The sequence below is a fragment of the Trematomus bernacchii genome, unplaced genomic scaffold, assembly GCF_902827165.1.
Source record: "Trematomus bernacchii unplaced genomic scaffold, fTreBer1.1, whole genome shotgun sequence".
Lineage (NCBI taxonomy): Eukaryota > Metazoa > Chordata > Actinopteri > Perciformes > Nototheniidae > Trematomus > Trematomus bernacchii.
The window spans coordinates 2058868-2081233 of record NW_022987593.1 but is presented as its reverse complement, the minus strand read 5'-3'; the positions used below and the strand labels follow the sequence as shown (position 1 = coordinate 2081233).

Genomic DNA, 22366 nt, shown 5'->3' with positions numbered 1-22366 from the left:
TGACTAGTGTCCATAAATCACTAAAACATGACAGCCATGAATAAGGTCAAATGTATTTTATTTCTTTAAATATAAAAGTCCCCCTAACCAGAGTGTACATTTTTTTTTTTTACATAAAATGGTGAATATGTCAGATGAAAACAGAAACCTTCCATGAAATGAGGAGTATTGTCAATTTAGTTGTCCCATACAGCCAGAAAAGAGATGTCTGTTGAACGAATGAGTGTTGATGTGCACCAATTTAGGTGCACACAAGAAAACACAACTACAGCTGCTTTTTATGTTATGGAAAGAACATAAGAAAATATCCCGAATAATATACAGAACTAAAAGACTTATGAAATATTCCCCTTTGGCATAAATTGCACCCAACGGGACAGAAAACTGACTTGGATCTGAAAACCAAACATCCAATAAAGAGCATATTGCTTTGAAAGAAAAACTGATATCTGTTCATTATCAGATTCATACCGGGACAGAGTTAAACATTTGATGAGATTACATTTCTATCAATAGCTTCCGACATTCATGTTGAAAGAAAATGAAACGTGTTGAAACCTCAAAGTGAAAACAAACTACAGGCAATCAGAAAAAGTTGATATTTTATCTTGAATGCTATGCACGATAAATGGGATGATGTGCTGCTGGTTGTTTTACGTAAATAAAATATTCAGAAACAGTGATTTCCCTGGCTTTCCTTTAGCTGTTATCAATGCAGGCCGAAAGGCTTAGGGGTGATGAAGTAGGAGTTTTAGCATGGACCCAAACCAGAATTGAATGTGGTTCCAGATCCCAATGCTTACAGTACAGTACAGTACAGTACTATTGTCATTGCAACCAACCAGCAAAACCCACAATCAAACATTTTGGGTTCCTAACAAGCTCTACAGGCTTTATATAATCTATAACTTGGTGCCAATAGTGTGGACTGACTGTAACTGTCAGACCCTTAAAAGGAAGTCTCATTCACAACAGTGAAATTGGACCCCCGAAAGTGTCTCCACTGATGACACTGGGAAAGCTGCATTTAACATTTGGTGCAGCAGGAATAAAAAAAAGAGGAAACAATTTCAAGGTAAACTCTCTAAATACAAACACCAAGTGCTAAAATAATCAGCTAAAAGGATAAGTTCTCAACAAGGTTATTGTGTATGTGTACAAATAATTAAGAGTGACAATGTTACCAGTACATTTTTAACTGTAGTCATGATAGTTGTCTATCACATACCAAAGGCAGTCGCGCCACATCATCAGACCGTTTGTTCACTCTCTCACCCAAAGACAGATAGTTCAATGGCTCCTACAAAATGCACATTAAGTAGGTTCAACTCACATTCCACAAAATCTTGGTTTGTGTAGATGTGGGTGATTCACATTTTTTTTTTTTTTTTTTTTTTTTTAAATTGTTCATATTTGGTTCAGTTCTCAAGTTCCCAAAACTTGTTTACCTTGTATACTGGTCTGCTTGTGGTCAGATCCTCCGCTGACCACTTCTTTCACCTATCTAAGCACCATAGAGTTGGAAATGTTCATTCAGGATGAAACGGAAAAAAAACAAACAATACGAGAATCGTTGATCCATCCATCCTTCATCAGTCTGTAAGTGTGCTTTTTGTCCTCTTGCCCAGTTTCCCTGCGGTGGAGGGGGTGACGGTGCCGTTGCAGGCTGCTGCTGGTACCAGACTCTGGCCCGGCTGCTCCTCCTCCTCCTCTGTGTCTGGAAGCTCCTCCTGGATCTGTTTCAGGCGGGCCATGGCATGGTCGATGGTGGCTGTGCTCACGAGGTTGAAGTCGTGCATGCTGACTAGATGCAGGAGGAAGTTGCGGCAGAGTTTGCGGCGGATTATGTGAGGTCCATTGTTCTCCGCGAAATGCATGATGGCCTGATTCATCTGGTTATCTGCTATGAAACTGGAGAAAAGAGGAACTCTAAACAAGAGTAGAGCTGCAAAGATTAGTCCTACTGTATATGTGACTAAGCAACACTTCAGTATATAAAAACTGCAGATATGAGATATAACAAGAGAATATCAAAGTGCTCTGGTTAGGTTTTGAATTTATAGCAACCCTCTTGTTTTAACACTGTTTAAAAAAAAATGTAAAAAGGGTTTTCCAAAGCTTTTTCTAAAACTAAATTCAAGCATTTCTCTTCAGGGTTTAAATCAAGTTATCTGTCAAGATTAACATTCATAATTATACACATTAACCAACAATTATATTGCTTAAAGCTTAAAGGTCCCCTATTATACTGTTTTTCATTCTCAGTTATATACAAAACATGTCTCTGAAGTGTTTGGCTCCAAACACCAAACAGATCATTGTAGCATCCCATAAACCCCTCTGTTTCAAAAGTGCTGATTCTGTCTTTTACTTTAGATGAAGATAAGGTGCCACTCCCAACGCCCCTCTGCAAGATATTTGGTTAAAAAAAAACACAATGGTGCTCTAATGGCGCATTCAGACGAGTCTGCAGACAAACGGCAGGCGAAAAACCTTTTAAAATGCGTGTTTTCTGAATGGAGATTGGCTAAGCTAACGTTGTATATGCTCCGACCGTCCACACTCACAACAACGGCCTACAGACATAAATAAACCAGCGACTGTATTCGCCATGACACAGACAGTCTGTGGTTTGCACTTGTTTAACTTTTGTCTAGTTTCTGAACAGATATGAGGAGCTGTGAGCTTGAGTGCTAACAGCTAACGGCTGATGTTGTTTTTCTGGGGTTCTCATTGAAGATGACGTCACGGCTCCGCCTACACTGCGTTACTATAGTTACTGCCCCAGCTACTAAACTGTAATGGAAACGCAGCATAAAGTGAGCCAGTCCTAACAAGGCCTAACAATACCGTACTAAGCCGAGCGAGGCCCTGCAATGGGAATGCGCCATAAGAGGAGATTCAGGTGATAAGGTGGGGGGGGGGGTTACCTTGGTTGGTGATTGGCTAATGGTTACACAAGCCAAAAAACCTTTATGACATCATAAAGTGGCCAAAATCTGATCAGCTCATTTTCAGACAGGTTTTTATATGTTTAAATGGATCAGGACAAAAAGAGAGCGAATCTTTTTTCCTGAAACTTTCAGAATCTCTTTACACAGAGAGGACACATGTTTATGTATAAAAGACATGAACAAGTGGATTTTGAATAATAGGTGACCTTTAAGGAATACTTCATGAAGATGCAGTAATGTCTCCCACGTACCCATACTTCATGACGTGCAGATTCCACAGCTTCATCACTTCCTTCTCTCCCTCATTGACATCTGTGAACTCATCCAGTTGCTGCAGGTAAGAAAAGATGTGAGATTAGGGTGATGCAAAAACACTGATGACTAACTACCATGCACCATGGTTATTCGCAGTGTAATTTATTGTTTGTTAAAACCTTCGCTGTTATCGACAAATACTCACATTCTAATGAAAATTTGCTTTGAGAGCAATGGAACAACTTTAAAAAGCAATATTAGCAGAATCAGGGAATCAATACTAAAATATATAATTGTGTACGGGTGTTAGAGCAAGCTGAAGATGTGTTCTGTGTTGTTCAATAGTTGTTGCTCTGAGCATCTTTAAGTTATTTATGGGAAGCAGGACTGACCCAAATGATTTGACTCTTTGTTGCCATGGTAATCAGACACCAAAATCTATATTCACTCAGTATGAACCTCCGAAACACTCACACAGACAAACCATTTTTATGAAATTGTTACAATGTTGTTGTCAATCTAAATCAATGACAATAAACCTAAACATGCGAGTTCACAATTAAACAAAATCCATGTCATGGCAGAACGTGACACAGGGATAAAACACCACCCATCCCTACTCCTAATCAAGAAAAACTGGTTAATTATACACAGGTGTGAAAACTCAGCCAAGGTGAGATCATAAGTTTGTTTTTCTTTGTGGGAAATTGAGCTTAAAGTGTGTGTAAACCCAATTCAACAGTGAGGCCAGAAACTAAACAGCAGATGAGTAATGGCTCCTCACCGTGGCAGTCTTCTCTCGGAGCCAGTCTGGATCCCTCTCGTCCTCGCTGTCCTCCTCCATCTCCTGGGGCCGCAGGGGCATGCAGCTGTCACTGTGGAAGTACAGGCGGTTGTGTCCGCTCACATAAGTCCTCTGCTGCTCCAACTCTCCGTCCTCAGTCTCAAGGAACTCTGACAGACTCGCTTTGATCCTCTTGGGCCTAGTGGACAGGAGAGAGAAAGCATATTTTTGTAACACTCTCTCCTTTATTAGATATTACATATACTGATACGGAATACTGCCACAATCTCTTGATCTTAGTCTGTTTTGAGCGGGCTCCCTGCTCATGACAGCTCCTTGATGTTAATTTAAGGAATTACTAACTCAACCAGACTGTGAAAATCAGATTTAACTGATAAGTTAATTGCATTGTCCAATTTGAATTTAAACACCGCTTCTGAACGGAGGTCACAAGTTTACCTGCAAACCAGTATGTGAGTTACAGCCGTCCTCTTAACGGGGCCGTTGCGGCTGAAAGCGAAGCCGGGCTGGCTGTGGATGTCCTGAGGGTTGCCAACGTATGAGCCGTCATAGCTCTCATTGATGGACACGTCTATCCGCGCTCCTTTGGGGTGAGGCTGCAGAAAAAAACCAAGTACAAAAAGAAAAGGAACATCAGTGAAACTCTTAAAGAAATTTGCTTTAAAATTAGGGGCAGGTTATCATTGTTATACGTGTGATTTCTCACTTAAGGGAAAGCCACATTATGCTTTGGATTAAAGTGCTACTCAGACAGAGAAACAAGGGTTCCCTAGGGAAGACAGCTTTGTAAGAGAGTAGAGAGGGTAAGAAAAAGGAGTGTTTAGCTGCTATTATGAAAAAGTAGGTACAATAGTTTTCCTAGACCCCTTGTTTATCTGACCGTGATACTACCCTGCAGTCAGGTCAGGTGCAGACAGCAGATCTGTTTAAGCTGTAAATAGCTCAGAATTAAGCTGCAAGGCAGATGACAGAGAGAGGATACAGGGCAGTCTCCCATGTCTGTATTCAAAAATGAATTATGTGAGGGTAGTCTCACTACCTGGCAGGCCAATAGGAGTTATTTAATGAAACAAAAACCTAGTAAAGATGCAGATTTGAGGAGCCTTTACAATGTGGCCCAAGTTACGAGAATTATCATTGAAGCGCCTTATCTATCAGGTTTAAAAAGACACATCAACAGTAACCTACATGGCTAATAATGTTATATATATTTTTTTACTTTATTGGTCTAGCACATTTTCTTATTGTGGCTATATATGTGTAACGACCTGCAATTACTGCTGGGACAATATATTGTCAGACAAAAGTAGTTATCGTTGTTGTGTCAAATTATCATATCACATAAATTATGTATTTTACTCTGTTAAATTGTATTTTTTAGTCTTGTATGTAGTCCATTCCACGGGGGGTAAAAGAGACTTTTGCAAATGGTTAAAGGACTGGGGGTTTTATGGTTTAATGGTGGGGGTGTTTAGAAAAGCCTACGGTAGTTTATGGGTGGGACTAGTTGGCTGCTTCCTTTCATGAATATATAGTGTGACTGTTACTGTATTCTGGGTACAGAACCTCTTCATCCTCTGAAGATTAAGTTGTTCTGTCCCTGCATTTGAGATCGATTTCACTTGTGTTTTGACTTTCTTTATTAAAAATACAACAAAAGACAAACTTTATCAAAGAATCATTTATCAGTTTCCCTCAAGAGAATTAGAATTTTGTCCACAATCGTGACAGGCCTACTTAAACTTAGCTACAAATCAGGTGGCGTCTTGTTAAGATGAGCAACACCACACACACCTACAGACAAACACATTGGGTTTCTTACCACGTAGTTGAAGATGAAGCGCGAGTGGGACAGTTTGAGGTGTTTGAGCAGGCTGTAGAGTTTACTGCAATTCAGGGTACACCAGGGACAGTGAAGGTCATCTCTCGCTTCTGTTTGTTGCCGTGTGTTATTGTTGTACAAGAACTAAACATGGATATATTGCATTAGTTACAAGGTAAACAAGAGGCTCAGGTTCCATCAGATGTAAATGGATGATTCTATTCTATTCTAGCATAACATCAGCGTTACTGTCACATTTTGCTACACAGACCATAAGGACTGAGTGACACACAGGGTCTGAACAGTGAAACATGTTTTTTGGCTACATTTATGAACATTATACTAGTCTTGATGTACATTTATAAACCAGTTAAACTCTCAAAATGTGACAGTAATTCCAAACATGTGACATTATACGTACATTTTGAGCAACCTCACCAAAAGACTCTTGTTAATCAGTGTCCCAGGCCCAGTTGTGTTTCTTACTGTGTTGTGGTGTACCTGATAAAATATACGTAGCTTCTGCCGCGGCTCACACAGGACCTGCTCTTTCCTCGTCTGAATGTCTGTGCACACTGACTCTTTCACTGCTGACGGGAACAGATGAACAGGTTACTTCTTTGGACAATCACCAAATCATCACTTTGATTTCACACATTTAAACTGAGACAAACAAGCACACATTTCCTAGACATTTAATACACAACATAGCAGGTTTCATCTTCATGTTAACGTTATTGCTTTTTAAACGTAGGTGATTTAACTGGTTTATTACATGTCGAACAGATAACATGACCATGCAATATTTGGCTGCTTTTTCCTTTCATTCCACAACCGTTGTTAAGTTCAGTTTAATTAGAGGGGAAACTTTTTTTTTTAATGTTTCTCATGGGATGCATCAGCGAGGGATATTAGAACAAATTCCTCTGCTGTTGAATTAATGTTTCTCTGTGGCTTAATTAATGACCAGTGCTAAAGAGATCCTTGACGCCATTTCAAATGTGCCTAAGCAACCTTTTAGATACCCTAATATACATATCCTCTTAGTTTATAATTAGAAACAGTATAACATAGAATTCTGCTGTCTTTTTCAAACTAGTTGTTTACCAATGCATCAATGAATTCCCATAGCTCTTAAGCAGTAGGCAAACATTTAGTTTGATACTAATATACACAGACTTCATGCATGACTTCTACTGACTCAGAGCCTTTTTCAAAAGAGTGACATGTTAATTTGCCAGCACAGTTACATAGTCAAGTAAATAATACACAGACTCAACAGCAATGACTTTCTGGCAGCCTACTGCCAGATTCAGTTACAAATAAACCATCCCACATTGGGCGGAAAAATCAAAAACCTATGATCTATTCGGCTTTTTTCAGAGAATCTTGACTGAAATAAATAGATTATATTGAGGCCTTTGCTTGGTATTATCTAGAAGCATTTGGAATAAGGCAGACATGTTCACTATTTACTATTCTTCCCATCATTCATCATATATAGACAGATGTGTTTTGCCCCTTGTTCTTAATAGAAACATAATATTTAATGCAATTCAAGTGATTTCCAGACAATGATATTTATATCCTCCTATTATTCTAATTCAGCCTTATCTTATAAGGTTCAAGCTACCCTGCATTGTGTATGTACTTACTCATGAGGGCAGCTCGGTGATTGCTGGTTCTGGTCTCCATGGGGCTGGAGCTGTCGGAGTTGCGTGTAGCGAGGGGTTTTGCTACTGGGGCAGTGGACTTTCCGCTAGCATCGCCTGTCCAACGCAACATGAACTGCAATGTGGGTCCCTGAGAAAAGGTCTCAAATGGTGGCCGTTTCTGCAGGACAGTAATAAAGAGTAATGGTCAGCAATGTGTTGATGTGAAGAGGAAAACAAAGACAAGAAAGGAAGGCTTACAGGAGGAAACCCTTAAACACGTTATGTACAAACCTCCCCCACCTTTCCATCGAGAATGGTTTCCCACGTAGCGCGCTTCTTGCTGACAGGGCTGTCCTCCATCCCTTGCATCGACACTTCGTACTCTCCATCCAGCAGCTGCAATCTCCTGCAGATTAAAAGCAATGCTTTCTAAAAAAGGTACAATCAAAGGAACGACAAAACAGTGATCTTAAAACTTAAATCTTACCTATTCTTATCGAAAACAGTCATCTGGGCAACAAAGGTCTCTGTGGTCTCTCCTTCTCTATGGGATGAACTTCTTTTCTTTCTACTAGGAGCATCTGTAACTTCTTTGCACAAGAACAAAATACAAAAGTAGTGTGAGAGATTTCATATCAAACCAGCAATCATTTGAGTTACATCTATCTATCTAGCATATGCTTGATTTACACTGCATGGCTCAGCCCGATTTACTTCAGGTACCAGCCCCTGAAAAAGCACAAGCGGGAAAATATAATGATCGCAATAGCAATGCCGCATGAGAGTATAGGTAGTGTATATGACTTATTGTGCGTGCCATAAAAAATAAATAAAACTATCAGTGGTAGGCACCGAGTTAACTCCACCTTCTTGTATCGGCTCAGCCACGGACGTATAAATAGACCCCAATACAGCGTTTGAGACGGGCCCCCATTTTTCCTAATGATTGTTGCTTAATGGTGCGAGAAGCCAAAATGGCTCAACTACTTAATAATGAAATTGCCCAGATTTTCTGCATCTATGGGGGCTTAAAGCAAGCACACCAGGGTTCCACTTAACTCCACTTACCAGATAAGTCTTACTGATATAAAGGGAGGTAGAAAATACCTCCAACGTCGGCCATTTGTGCATTTTACAACAGTTACGGCCTAGCTAACACAAAAATTATAATCTGCTGATTTACAGACACATCTTTCCAAATTAATGTATATGGTAAAAAAAGATATGTGGGCCTAATGGCACCACAGGACGGACCTCGAAGTGATAATTTCAGTTTGAAAATATTTATTTTATTTTTAATGCAGCTTTTCTTGGGGAATGGTGGACGGCGTAGAACACACACTTTTTCTAATGGAAAACCAAAAAAATAGTTGAGTTGAGCTGTGCAATGCAGTGAAAATTAAGCAATGGTCTCCCTATGATGATCTCGTAACAACATTCCAATGCAAACTGTACTTGGTCAAAACAGATAACAAAAGACTTCAATGTGGATTTCCTACCAATGTTCTCGTTGGCCTCTCCATTGACCAGGCCATTTGTATCCCTCCTTCCTGTGCGTGACACCCTGAACAGGAGTGAGTAAGACTTGACCATGTGGCTGTTGCTGGGCTCAAACTCATTGCTGGAGACGAGTAAGGAGGGGTAGGAGCCATGCTTGGTTTGGTTACTCTCAGGATTCAAAGGCACCTGCTTTTTACCTGTAGGCACTTGCTTTACCGGGCAGCTGACATCCTGAAAGAAAAAACAACCAAACTTAATTTAACAAACAGCACGAGTAAGTAAGACAAAAATGACTGGCTGCTCAAGTGAGAGACTGTGTTAATATGTTACTTTACCTTGCGTTTTTTATGGCAGACTTTGACAAGTAGCACCTCTAAAGACACAGAATTTTGTTCATTTTCTGAATTCTGAGATGGCTTTTCTGTAAGGAGAGAAAAGGTTCAGTTCAGTGTCAGTCCTTATATCCCTTTTAGATACACAACAACATAATATTAAAGTGAAACACACATGATTGTCAGAGCATAACTAGAGTCCAAACAAAACAAAAAACACAACTTTGATTTGATTTATGTTATCCCTTTGAACAAATTCACAACACACAAGTAGTTAGGTAAATCCTGCTCACCATCCTTATGGAAGAACCCAGTGAATGTTAGCTGTAGATGTGAAGACAAACTGAAGAAAAAAATACGAAAATGAAAATAGGTAAAATCAAGCGCTCATACTATTAACATGAATGTTCATATGTTCGTAAATGATGTCAATACAGTTTCCCTAATAATTAAAGTCCCTTGAAAATACTACACCATTAGGAAGGGACACAACAACGCTTGTACAGTAGAGCTCTGTTACCTTGGAGAATCCTGCTCTACCTTCATCCTCTCCACAGTCTGCAACATATCATCCACTTTGAATGTTTTTCTAAGAGGAAAGATGACAAGTAACAAAGGTTCAGAAATAATACATTACAACTGTGACAGAGCATACATCGGATTATACAAAAGGAACTCTATTAATATGTCATAACATAAAAAACATCATCAAAGTTTATACCTTCTGGCATTTGATCGGCTGTTTCGATGAGACATGAAGGTGAGCGTCCTGTGCATAAATATGGGCTGAAAATTGTACAAAAAAGCATTAATTAGTCACCAACTTTTAGTCCGATGGGTAATTAATAACATATGTACAGTAATTCACTCACTGCAATCAAATTCCTTGTGCGGAGGAATCTGTATATCTGAGTTGGTTCTGGAAAAATAAAAAAGTGGTATTATGATATTTGGTAAATATCGCACTGCCGTTACTATGTTTCCTGGTTACGTTTAACCAGGAATCCACTTAAATCTGAAACATAAGCATAAAAAACGGGCTGCTCTCATTTTAACAGAGTGCTTCTGCCCAACAACAACAAGCTGCTAATCCCATCCTGAGTCAGCATCTAAATATGTCATCCATATTGTTGATTACACATGCCAAAATAAGGGGTGTTAACAGGTGGTGGATTAGAAGCTAAAACAGCCAAAGTTAAACTGACCATATAATAAACTATTTATTTATTCTAGTCTGTTACGTGCCACCCTTAGAACAGCTAAAAATGAAATTCATTTAGTTAGAAAATAAATAATCAATATCTGGAGCTCCCTTAAGGCTGCCAAGTAGGGAGGCCTGTCAGTCAAAAGCAGTTTTTGTAAACAAAATATGCAGCAGCAAAGATAACTAGGTAGCAAAATGCTAATTGAATGCAATGAAAAGTTATTCTCGCGTTACCAAGACAGAAAAGTGAAATGACAAAGTGACGAGTGTTGAAATCTCACTTTCAAAGGCCTGTAGGAACAGCTCATGGTCGGCCTGAATCTGCTCCATCTTCGGCTTCTTCACAGAATTCATCATTGCTGATGAGGCGGGGTACACAGCGCCGTTAGCTTTGCAACTCGCCCCACTCATAATATGACCCGAGTTCTGCGAGTCAGACGACGGCACATGTTAACACACTCATCATTACGGAACAAATGGTGGCAATACAACATGTTAGCCGGTAGGCAAATACTCGAGTTAGCAGTCGAGCTAACTAGCTTGGGTAAGAGCACAATGCTAACATGTTAGTTAGCTTGGTATTCCAGCGAAGTATTCATCCGTGTTTTCACACTATGATTATCAAAAATCATAACATCGGCATGCCCTAAATGTCGGGCATAAATAAAGACAACCCACCCTGGCCGATGGCATTAATTGGTTAGCCTCGCTGCCTCCAGCACAAGCCTGGCAGACTCAGCAGCAGAAACCCATGAAGATGAGGAGGAGGCGACGAGACGCTGGCTAGTTAGCTAGCAATGCTAGCATGGTTTACTAGAAAACAAGCCTCTGTATGTCTGAGGTTCTCCAGCATTCAACTGTTATAAATAACGCTTTATATCGGAGCTGGTTGCAGTATTATGGATCAAATGATTTATTATCTTTGTGTAATTTATTGTCGGTTTGGGTTCCTTCAATTTGTACTGAACAACAGAGCAGGAGTCAGTTGTCAGCCAATAGGAGACGGACTGAGAGAATCCAGCACTGTGATTGGCTGCTGACCTCCGGAGATAACATACAACCCGCTCTCGCTTTCTGTGATTTTGCGGGAAATCTAGTTGATCAGAAAGCTCATCAAACTCAGCCAACAGCTCAGAGTCTCTACTTGTCCTTCGACGCACGAAATTCTTTATTATTCCGCCGGGTTATTTTTCGCCTCTTCTGCTCCCACATTCCACATCGCAGAAACTCCGTTCAAACATCAAAACGTTCAGCTCGGTCGGGAATCAATGGCTATTACTTTTCTCATTCATAACTTTCATAATTCCAGAGATACATCCCATAATTCATCACATTTTTAACATGGAAGTTAATGGAGAAACTCTTCAGACTTGAAATTCCAACTTTAAAATGTTACACATCTTTCTGACATTATTCGTGTAACACAACTTTTAAATCTGATTCATACTTTTAGAGATATTAAACATTGTTCAGACCTTGGTAAAGAGGCCTTCTTCAGATTGTAGAGTGCGTGATGTCACAGAGTGGAGGACAGATTTAATTTTGCCTTCAGATTTTCTTTTAAACCTGCCATAATTCCCAAACCCTACATCCCTGAGACATAATTGTTCATGACAAACGTATAAACATCTCGTAGCTTGAAAAATTGATCAAAATAATTAAACAAAATGCCTCTTGAGGGCATGAAGTGACAAAAACTTTCAACATGTCTCCATTAAACCCCATTGTAAATTCAGCCTCATCTTTCCCCACCACAGCAGCCACACACCTTTAGTTAATCTGCCAAAAAGGCCACATTATTAACCCGAAAGTACACAAAAAGTACACTTCAGATGCTCAAGTTCCTTGACATGCTTCACGCTTTGAAATTTCACCGATATCTGTTACGGTTCTTCAACAAAACGTTCACATGTAAGAGGTTTATCTCTTATTCAGGGCAATGAAAATGCTCTCCTCTCACTGATTACTGCACATCACCATGGAAACCTTTGATCTCTGGACACGTCGTTAGCTCAAATATAAACACCTGTGTCATGGAACACGATGATGTCATAACTCCAACTGACATGCTCAGAGCAGCAGACTTCAGATAATGGTTAACACAGCTCTACATCAAATCTGATGTTACGTAATGTGGTGTTACTATGGCAACGCATCCCTCGCCATAAAACAGCAGCAGACTTCAGATAATGGTTAATGGTCCTGCCCTCAACAGCTCTACATCAATTATGGGGTGTCTTCATATGCCGTTTCCATGGAAACGCATCCCTCGCCATAAAACAAGATGTCGCTGTAACTCACCGGTCCATGCCTCAACAGCTTTATCTGAGATCTCACCATAGGCTGTTGCCATGGAAACACATCCCTCGCCATAAAACATGATGTCGCTGTAGCTCCAATGGACACGGTCCGGTCGTCCCACAATCTTCACCTGTATATCACCTCTCCATGCCTCAACAGCTCTACGTCAAATCTGACATCTCACCATATGCCGTTTCCATGGAAACACATCCCTCGCCATAAAACACGATGTTGTTGTAACGCCTATGAAAAGGGTCAAAACAGCACCAGACTTCAGATAATGGTTAACGGTCCAGCCCTCAACAGCTCTACGTCAATTATGGGGTGTTATCATATGCCGTTTCCATGGAAACGCATCCCTTGCCATAAAAGACGATGTCGCAATAACTCCTATGAAAATGTTCAAAAAGTGCTCAAACTTCACATGTGTGCTAACAGTCCAGCCGTGAAGACATCTATGGGACAGTTTTGAGATTTATTCAATTGCCGTTGCCATGGCAACACAATGCTCACCATGAAACACGGTTTTCTCATAACTTCAGTGAAAATGCTCAAACGGCCCAAAACTTCACAGGTTTGGTAACGATGCAGCCATCAACGCATCTAAGCGTATTATGGGATGTCATCAAATGCCGTTGGCATGGCGACAGATCATTCGCCATCAAGTTAGTTCAAAAGTTTGCAGTTCAAATATTCTGCTGCTTTCCCAAGCCTTTTTACTTTCTTTTCTTCTCTCATCACACATTCAAGCCCCCAGTGTTCCTTCTATTATTTCAATCTAAATTCTTCACTTTCTTCTTACACATTACATTTCAGCATGGCAGTTTAGCGTCAGCTTTTCAGCATAAAGTATTCCCACTAGCAATTTCTTCAGGAATTGCATTATCTAGTCCAACCCATCATTCGTGTGTTTATTCTCCACCTCATTTCAAAATTATGGCATTATTAATGTTTTTATTTTTATTCTATGTCAATGTTCCCTTATGGTAAAGCACTTTGGTCTGGATGTTTTAGGAAAAGTGCTTAACAAATACATTATCACAATTTTATTATTATTATTATTATAGAGAATTGTATATAATTTACAGCATCATATTGTGAAAATTGCATTGTATTCGTTTTTTTATTAAATCACACTGTTGATTTAAACTGAACTATGCTGCATAAATGCATACAGTTACAACATGATAAAAACACACACAAAAAACGTTAAAAAAATTAATAGTCACACACCTTTTTTTCTAAGTTTCTGTAACTTATTAGTGTTAATTAATTGATCATATTATAAATATTTCAGTGCATTGTAAAGAGAAAAAGCCTATATTTAATTGTATCATATTAATACATAACAAACCTTATGTTAATGAAAAAAAACATTATAAAAACAATACGGATAACATACTAAGACTCATTTTCTTAAATGAGCTCAAAAATAAATAAATAGCTATGTTATCCCCATTTTAATTTATTTAGCAGTTGTCTATTTAATGTTATTTAAAATCAAACTAATCACTTTGTTAGTAACATACAGAAACTGGCCAGAATTACATTTTGTCACAACGCTGCTCACACTGATCGTGTTTCCAGACGGAGCTATTTGCAGACAGAACCGGAAGCGATCGGCGGATCACAACTTCCCCACATGTGTGTAGGAGAAAACCAGCCTCATTGCTGCAAGTCGTTGGGTATTCCGTTATAAAGTTTACATTACTAACTTTATTATCACCGAATAACCCGTAATAGCTGCGTGGACAAGATGGCGGAGATCGTTCAGCAGCGGATCGAGGAGAGGATCCCTGAGTTAGAGCAGCTGGAGAGAGTGGGGCTGTTCACCAAGAAAGAAGTCAAGTAAGACAACATCTGACTTACCGAGGGTTTCCAAATGTGTGTATTCAGCAGACAAACATCTCACTTGTTGTGTTGGCAATTGACAGGAATAGGGATAGATTAAAGAGGAACACTTGACAAAAACATATATTTTGTCACATTATTACTTTCTCGTTGCAAAGAATAAACTCAAATTGGGATTGCCATCTTAAATAAACTTGTGTTTTCTTTTTATTATTTCAGATCCATAATCAAAAGAGCCACAGCTCTTGAATACAAGCTGCATAGATTGATTATAAATAAAGAGGACTTCATTGCATACATCCAGGTAAGGTGCCCTAATCATCATCTATAAGGGTTTTTCTTGATCCCATTATTCAAGCTATGACTGATAGTGTTAAAAGTACTAACAACAATTTCGTTTCATTGCAGTATGAAATCAATGTGTTAGAGCTGGTCAAGAAGAGAAGAGTGGTAAGTGGCAAATGCTTTGTTTTTATATTCATATTAACTTTTTTTGTATACTAGTGGTACACTTTAACATACATGCGAAACAATTGGAGTGAATGTCACATCACTTGACCGTCTCTAACTTTGCTTTTGCAGCACATACATTACCAGTTCAAAAAAGAGGAGATCGAGTTCCCAATCATCCATAGAATAAATAGTGTCTTTAAAAGAGCAACAAATAAGTGGAAGGTAATGTATACATTAATATTTAATTTTTGGTGTGTAATAATTAAATCAATGCATTCATCTATTACAATAAAGTATCAATATGCTTTGTCCCTTGACTGACAGTTTATTGTAAGCATAACTGAGTGAATAGTCTTCTCTCCACAGGGTGATGTGCAGCTGTGGCTCTCCCATGCCGCTTTCTGTAAGAAATGGGTATGTAATGATCTATTAATTTGATTTAAGTCCAACTCTGACCAAACACAGTGTCTTCTCATGGTAACAATGATCTTTAACTTGCTTTTTCTTCAGGCTACCAAAGGCCAGATCAGCAAAGTGTTCTCAGCCATGCTTGCGATACACCCGGACAAACCAGGTAAAGAAGATAATGCTTTCCAGACAGTTTGAACAAAGTGACTATGAACTGTATTTTAATAGTGACTTTGTGATTCTCCCTCTTTAAGCCCTGTGGATCATGGCAGCCAAGAGTGAGCTGGAGGACAGAAGTTCCTCAGAAAGTGCCAGACACTTGTTTCTGAGGGCTCTGCGCTTCCATCCAAACAACAAGAAAGTCTACCAGGAGGTACAATAAAATATATACTTGTTTAGTCTTATATCCAACACTATCACTTCCACTGTAATGAAACCTGAGGAACTTACTTATCTAGTTTACTTCAACAAAGTTTAGTGAAAGGAGCCGTAGCTGTGGTTGAAAGAGGGATGATTGGGTATTTGTCAAAAATTATTTTCTAATTGTATCCAACAACTTCTTTATTAGTACTTCCGTATGGAGCTGCTGCATTGTGAGAAACTGAGGAAGCAGAAGAACAACCTGGAGACAGCTAAGATGGACCTGGTGAGTGTTTCAAAATTCACCAAAAAATAAAATAAAACACACAGAAGCTCTTACTGTTTTCAATGCCTGAATACTCTGCTTCTCACTTCTTTCAGGGGGAATATGAGTTTTCTCCAGAGATTCTGAGTGGCAAACTGGCTGAGGTTGTGTATAGAGATGCTACAGGGAAAATCAAAGGTAGGATTTTTCTAAAATAATCTCTGATTCTGTTCCAAAACAAAACTACCATAAAGTTGTACATTTCATATTTAATTTTCTTAAAACATTCAGTATATTTATATTTTGAGTAAGAAAGTTATGCATTAGACATAAGCTTTGTCAACATATTTGTGTACGTCACTTTTTTTCACTTGGCAAAGATTATACACATAACCACAATCTAATTTGTTCACACATTGTTTCCCCCAACATCACTCATTATGCTAAACTATGCTAACTGGCGGTGGCCACTAGCGTCACAGTGATGATACAGACTGGAAAGTAATGTCAATCTATACATCCAACTTGCTGTAAAAAAAGTTATTCTAAAAATGTCCAATCTCCGTTCATCAACAGAAATTGCCAGATTGAGACATCTAACCTTTGAACCACTGCTCTTTTTGTCCAACAGAAGCAGAGTTTGTCATCTTACTTCTGAACATAGCAGCTATCTTTGACTTCACCAAAGAACTCCAGGACTTCATCCTGCAAGAGTAAGGCAGCAGCTCACTCAGCCACACAGCATTCATGAACTCAAACAGGACTTCATCACTAAGCATGAATGTACCTGCTTCCCTCCTCTTGTATTGCAGCTTACAGGATAACTACACAGAAGACAGCTTGACGTGGGACTTCATGGCTAAGAGGGAGCTGGAGGCCCCGGGGGCCGGGGAGGAGCTGCACACCGCCAAGGGCCGCGCCTCGGATATCAACCGCAGAGAGGAGCGCTGCTGCCAGGTGTATGAGGAGGGGGTCAAGAGCCTCAACACCGGTAGGTCATACATCCACAGTGAGCAAGTAGACATAACTGGGCTATTTTTTTAAAGGCAAATGTTGGATTGAGGTTTGATTCATAGTTTTGATCAATGTATTACTTCAGGGGCCTGTGGGGTTTAACAAGTATAAAAATCGCCTATGGATATTTCAATTGAGGTTTTATTTATATGCAGTGACACATTTTATGAGAGATTTAGCTTTACAATATGAAAAACTTACTTTTCTTTTAAATAAAGTGGTGCCTATAACACAACTTCATTTTGTTTTATTTATTAACAATGTCATTTCTATTGTTGAGATGAAGTCTGGGGTTGAATCATTTTGGTAAGAAAATCTTATCCAGGCAGCCTGAAAGTTTCAAACAACCATAAACTGCCTTTCTGAAATCTATGCTGCATTAATGCCCTGCTTGCATATACCCTGCCAACTCAATGTGTCTATATAAGAAACCCTTGCTGTGCTCCGTGTCTAGAGCCCATGTGGACTTGCTATGTGGCCTTCTGCTGGGAGAGGCTGAAGAGGAAGACCAACGTCCAAGAGCTGAAGGAAAAGGTAAGTGCGTTTACACTGAAAGATGTCAGTGGATATAGTATTTTTATAGGTGGCTGTTCAAGGGGTAAATCCTGATGTGCATCTATGTATTTGTGTGTAACAGAGGAAGGAGAGGCAGCTGGGAGTGCTGCAGCGTGCGCACGACTCCTCACTGCTGAAGGAGGAGTTTTACACCAACTGGGTAAGATAATGACTTAATTAAATCTGTTAATGGATTTACTGGCTATTAGTAGTTCAGTCTCCCTTCATTGGAACACTGTCTGGTCAAATGTCTGTTGTCAAAAAGCATTAGTGTAGCTTGATTGGCGTTGTGAGAACAGTGCTATTTAAGCATATGGGGAGGCCAACAATTGTTTTGATTGATGGTCGGTCCATTTCCAAATGCACTTCATAAGGCGTGAACATGTAAAAGTACAAAGGGTTCAGGTGTGCCTGGCAAGAGGACCAGAACAGGGTAAATAGGGAATGTGATGTTGGCCTTTCGGTTAAAGCCATGATTGTTTCTATAAGTGAAAAATAACTTGTCACTGCCCAATAATTTGTATCCACTCCAAATTAGTAGTTCATTGGTATTCATTCATTAATGACTGTATTAAGTATTTATTTACCTTTTTAGATACAAAGCTTAAATAATAAATAAAAAAGAGGAGATGGAGATCTAATTGTGATTTACATTGATTTTATTTCAATATAAAGTTGAAGATCCTGCTCTCATCTGGAGATGATGAGGGAGCAGCCAGCGTTGCCATGGCTGCCACGCAGCGCTACAGCAAATCAGTGTCAGTGTGGAGCCTGAGTCTGCGGACGCTCATGCAACTGGGGAGTGGAGACGTGGGCAGGCTATTCCAGGAGGCTCTCACACACATCAATCCCAAGGTACACATAACACACACACTTTTACTCTACATAATTGTTCCTCTATCACATCCAGTTTAGTCATGTCGTTTGCTTACATTAAGCACATTCACCACATCAGTTGTGCTCCTACTGCACTATAATAATTGTTCTCATAGAACACACACACACACACACACACACACACACTCACACACACACACACACACACACACACACACACACACACACACACACACACACACACACACACACACACACACACCCCCATCACTGCTGTATAAGTGGGTCATCTCCTTGGCCCAATTAGGATCTATTTCAATATGTCAAAGTTATTAAATAGGCTTCGGCTGCCTCCTTCCATATGTGAGGATAGCTGACGGTGTGTGAAAACTACTAAAATTAGAGGGAAAACAGGCAGGATAACGATTTAACCCTACACACGAAACGATAGATTTTTTAGAATTGTAAGCTTAGGTGGGATCGTGAACTAATCATTAAAAAATCCCCTGCAGCACATCAGATATTTGGGCTTAATCATCATTTTTCATCATTAAAATAAACACTGACACCATAAATGTATAATGCTGTATGTCTATGAATATACATACTTCGTCTCAGCCTTTACAGAAATAAGCAGAATAGCTGGTTATTGTTGTGGTGGCTGTTTCACAAGACTAGCAGTGTGAGGAGGATTACTACACTGATTAGGCATTTTCCCTCAAGAGAAACACTCTTCTTAAGTGGTGGGAAATGGTGTAAACCCTCAGAGAATGTCAAACAATAAAATGTTTCCATATTTCACAGCACAGAAGGCGAGCTTAGTAAAAAAAGATGACGTAAAGGCACGTTGACATGTTGGGGGAACCAGCTGAGAACAAAGAGAGGGGATTTGTAACTCAGATGCTACACTAGGTTACTGACTAGTTTTCTCTCCATATAATTGGAAGAAACAGTTCTTAAGTCTTGAAGCCTTAGTTTGATCTAAGCGTGGCAAGTTTAGGTATATTTGATCTAAGTTTAGGATAGGATGGAGATATCATACAACACTAACCACTGCTCAATGCTACAGAAAGCAACACTGACAGTATGCTGATTAGAAAGCAACTGATGGCTAAATCCTTTCCGTTTTGTCTCGACAGGAGAGTCTTCCTCTCTGGCAGCTGCAGGTCCAGTGGAGCGTGGCCAACCAGAGTCCTGAGGAGACAGAAGCTGTCTTTAAGGTAGTCCATATGAACACACCTGATTCTCTTTGAAACTAACTGCTGCTGCTCCTCATATCTTTTGACAGCATTAGCAGGTATGTATCTTTTCAGTGACAACTAACAGGTTGTAAACTTTTAGCACAGATTTACAGGTATTTGTTTGCACTGTAACAACACTTTTGGCTTAGGTGGAAAAGCAGGCATAGTCATTATTTTGGTTAGTTATGGAATATGTTGTACACAGATATACTGAGGTTAGAAAAAGCAGGTTCTTTTCTGGATAATACCGGCAGGTGAATACTTAAAAGATGAAATGGAATCGATGAATAGCCCCTTACATCTGCAGTGTTTTGGCCTCCGAAATGAGGATGCCTTGCAGACAGTTTGTTCTGTGTTTGTTCCCAGAGAGGTCAGCTGTCTGCAGTACCGGCTGTTTCCATGGAGATGAAAGAGAGCTACCTTGATTGGTCATTCTCCACCGGAGGCTACAAGAAAGCAAGGAAGGCCTTTACAAGGTAAAAACATTTCACTTTGTCTGCTGCTGTTTAATTTAAATGATGAATAACAGGAAAGGGAATTTAATCAGTCCCAAAACACTGGTGTGAATACAAAATAAAGTCTGGAGAAGTGTTTCCTGTAACAAAGCTGTACATTTTAAATTAAGAAAATGTTTATTTTCTTCTGTAGCTTACAGGAAAATCGTCCCCTGTCCAAGGCCTTTTTCACCACAATGATTAATATTGAGAAGGAACAAGTGAGTATAGAAACTACTTTTTGTAACGTGTAAAATCTCCTGCATAACCTGCACCTCAATCTTTAGGTCGGAGGTGGAGAACAGATCATGTGACAATAACTCGTACTCTAAGCGGAAGTTCGATTTACAAATTGTTACAGATGTTGCGGAAGACTTTGAACAAAAACCAAGAAATTGTGGGGACAGTTATTTGGTGAACTTGATATTATTTGTACTACCAATAAACTCCTGAAAAAAATTGAGCTGTAAATGTTGTTTGTTCTTCCAGGAAACTCCAAAGATGAACTTTCTGAGAGACTACTTTGAGAGGGCCCTGCAGGAGTTTGGTACCTCAGATGACGGTGAGCAGAGTTTAAATTCCTTAAAGTAACTAGAAACAAAAGGAGTAACGTTTGTTAAAAATATTTATTCACAAAATCCTGGCAATCAAGTATAGAGGACTAACATATAACAAGACGTGTGTCAATGCCAAATACAGTATTAGTTATATGACCAGATATAGAGTGGAGGAAATAAGTATTTGATCCCTTATATATATTATATAAAAGATACAAATCTCATATGTCAATTTCTGGATTTTCTTTTTGATATTCTTACTCTCACTGTTAAAATAAATCTACCATTAAAATGATAGACTGTTAATTTCCTTGTAAGTGGGCAAACTTACAAAATCTGCAAGGGATCAAATGCTTATTTCCTCCACTGTAGCTGACATCTGTTCACAAAATACATTTAAAATACAATCTTAGACTTGAAATGTATCTGTGGCTGGATCCCAAACACACTTTTAATCTGGTTTCAAGGCCAAAGGAAACCTTTTTAATTGGGATAAATGGAAAAAGCCTTGTTGGGTATCAGATTGTTTTATTTTCCTGGCACTATCTTTCCTTAAAATGTTTTGTTGTTTTTATTTCTCTGAAGATTTGTGGCTGCAGTACATCCAGGAGGAAATGGGAACCTTTGGTCAGCCAGAGAACAGTGGCAAGATCCACTGGAGAGCCATGAAGTTCCTGGAGGGGGAGAGCGTGGAGAGGTTCACCTGCAGGTTTACTCTGATGCAGACTGGACACTTATGAGTCACCTAAAAAGGTCCAAGTAGTATCGTAAGTTCCCATAGCAACAGCCAGTGTTCAACAATTGTGTAGAAGTTTATCAGCAGGGTCATGGTTAGTGCTGTGACCATCCATGAGTTGTTTCATTGCCTTCAGGCCTGTTGAATATTCTTCAATTGTTCCAGCATTGTTGGGTAAAATGTTCTTGAAAGGGCAGTTGTATTTTGCAGCTGTAATTTAAAACTTTCCATTTTCATTTATGACAGTTTGTTACCACATTTGATACCATACTGATGTTGGTAGCATGTAATATGGTAAGGATGTCCAGTTTTATAGAGTTCCACATTTATTTGAAATGTTGTGAAGCCAACTTTGATGCTGTTATGATATTAAAACAGTCTTTCAATATGTCCTGGTCCCTCTGAGACATTACACATGTACACAGAAAAACACACTTTCTCTAAACTCTGTATTCACACAGCAGTAGTTTTTAATGACCCACCACTTCTTCAAATAGTTATCTTGGCAGGAATAGTTGGTTAATTAAGTTACTATGACAAAACATATTTTATCTTCTTAAATTCACAAATGTAACGAGTAGGTGCAGTCGGTATAGAATATATTTCAAACTCCAACCCGAAAAAACATAAATACAAGCAGTAGCACTTTGAGATATCCATCACGTCTATACAATAATTCAATGGCCAGCTACAAGAACTGTCCATAAATATATATTTATAACTACTTTTTAAGGGCACTTCAAATTGTCGCATATCCCTGCAGAGGC

The 22366-nt window shown here is 39.2% G+C and overlaps 2 protein-coding genes across 7 annotated transcripts; one reads left to right on the top strand and one right to left on the bottom strand.

Moving 5' to 3' along the window:
- Positions 1 to 41: 41 nt before the first annotated feature.
- On the bottom strand, positions 42 to 11508 carry suz12b (SUZ12 polycomb repressive complex 2 subunit b). Of its 6 annotated transcripts, none has more exons than XM_034129485.1 (17): positions 11206 to 11508; positions 10809 to 10953; positions 10196 to 10242; positions 10045 to 10109; positions 9844 to 9912; positions 9617 to 9666; positions 9327 to 9412; positions 8991 to 9222; positions 7979 to 8081; positions 7792 to 7897; positions 7492 to 7669; positions 6338 to 6426; positions 5837 to 5980; positions 4453 to 4610; positions 3994 to 4192; positions 3206 to 3285; positions 42 to 1929 (listed from the first exon to the last, which is right to left on the bottom strand). In XM_034129485.1, the coding sequence occupies exons 1-17, from the start codon at positions 11218 to 11220 to the stop codon at positions 1593 to 1595; spliced, it is 2103 nt and encodes a 700-aa protein (XP_033985376.1). In that variant the 5' UTR covers positions 11221 to 11508; the 3' UTR covers positions 42 to 1592. The 6 variants fall into 6 exon arrangements, with proteins under 6 accessions (XP_033985376.1, XP_033985380.1, XP_033985374.1 ...); XM_034129489.1 differs by having other exon boundaries at positions 42 to 1911; positions 6338 to 6423; XM_034129483.1 differs by having other exon boundaries at positions 7783 to 7897; positions 11206 to 11507.
- A 2908-nt stretch (positions 11509 to 14416) lies between these two features.
- utp6 (UTP6 small subunit processome component) lies at positions 14417 to 21987 on the top strand. The gene is made up of 19 exons (XM_034130298.1): positions 14417 to 14676; positions 14899 to 14983; positions 15088 to 15129; positions 15262 to 15354; positions 15499 to 15546; positions 15643 to 15706; positions 15795 to 15913; positions 16109 to 16186; positions 16282 to 16363; positions 16797 to 16878; positions 16978 to 17156; positions 17634 to 17713; positions 17817 to 17894; positions 18410 to 18589; positions 19711 to 19791; positions 20179 to 20288; positions 20461 to 20527; positions 20796 to 20868; positions 21449 to 21987. The coding sequence occupies exons 1-19, from the start codon at positions 14585 to 14587 to the stop codon at positions 21601 to 21603; spliced, it is 1788 nt and encodes a 595-aa protein (XP_033986189.1). The 5' UTR covers positions 14417 to 14584; the 3' UTR covers positions 21604 to 21987.
- Positions 21988 to 22366: the final 379 nt, after the last annotated feature.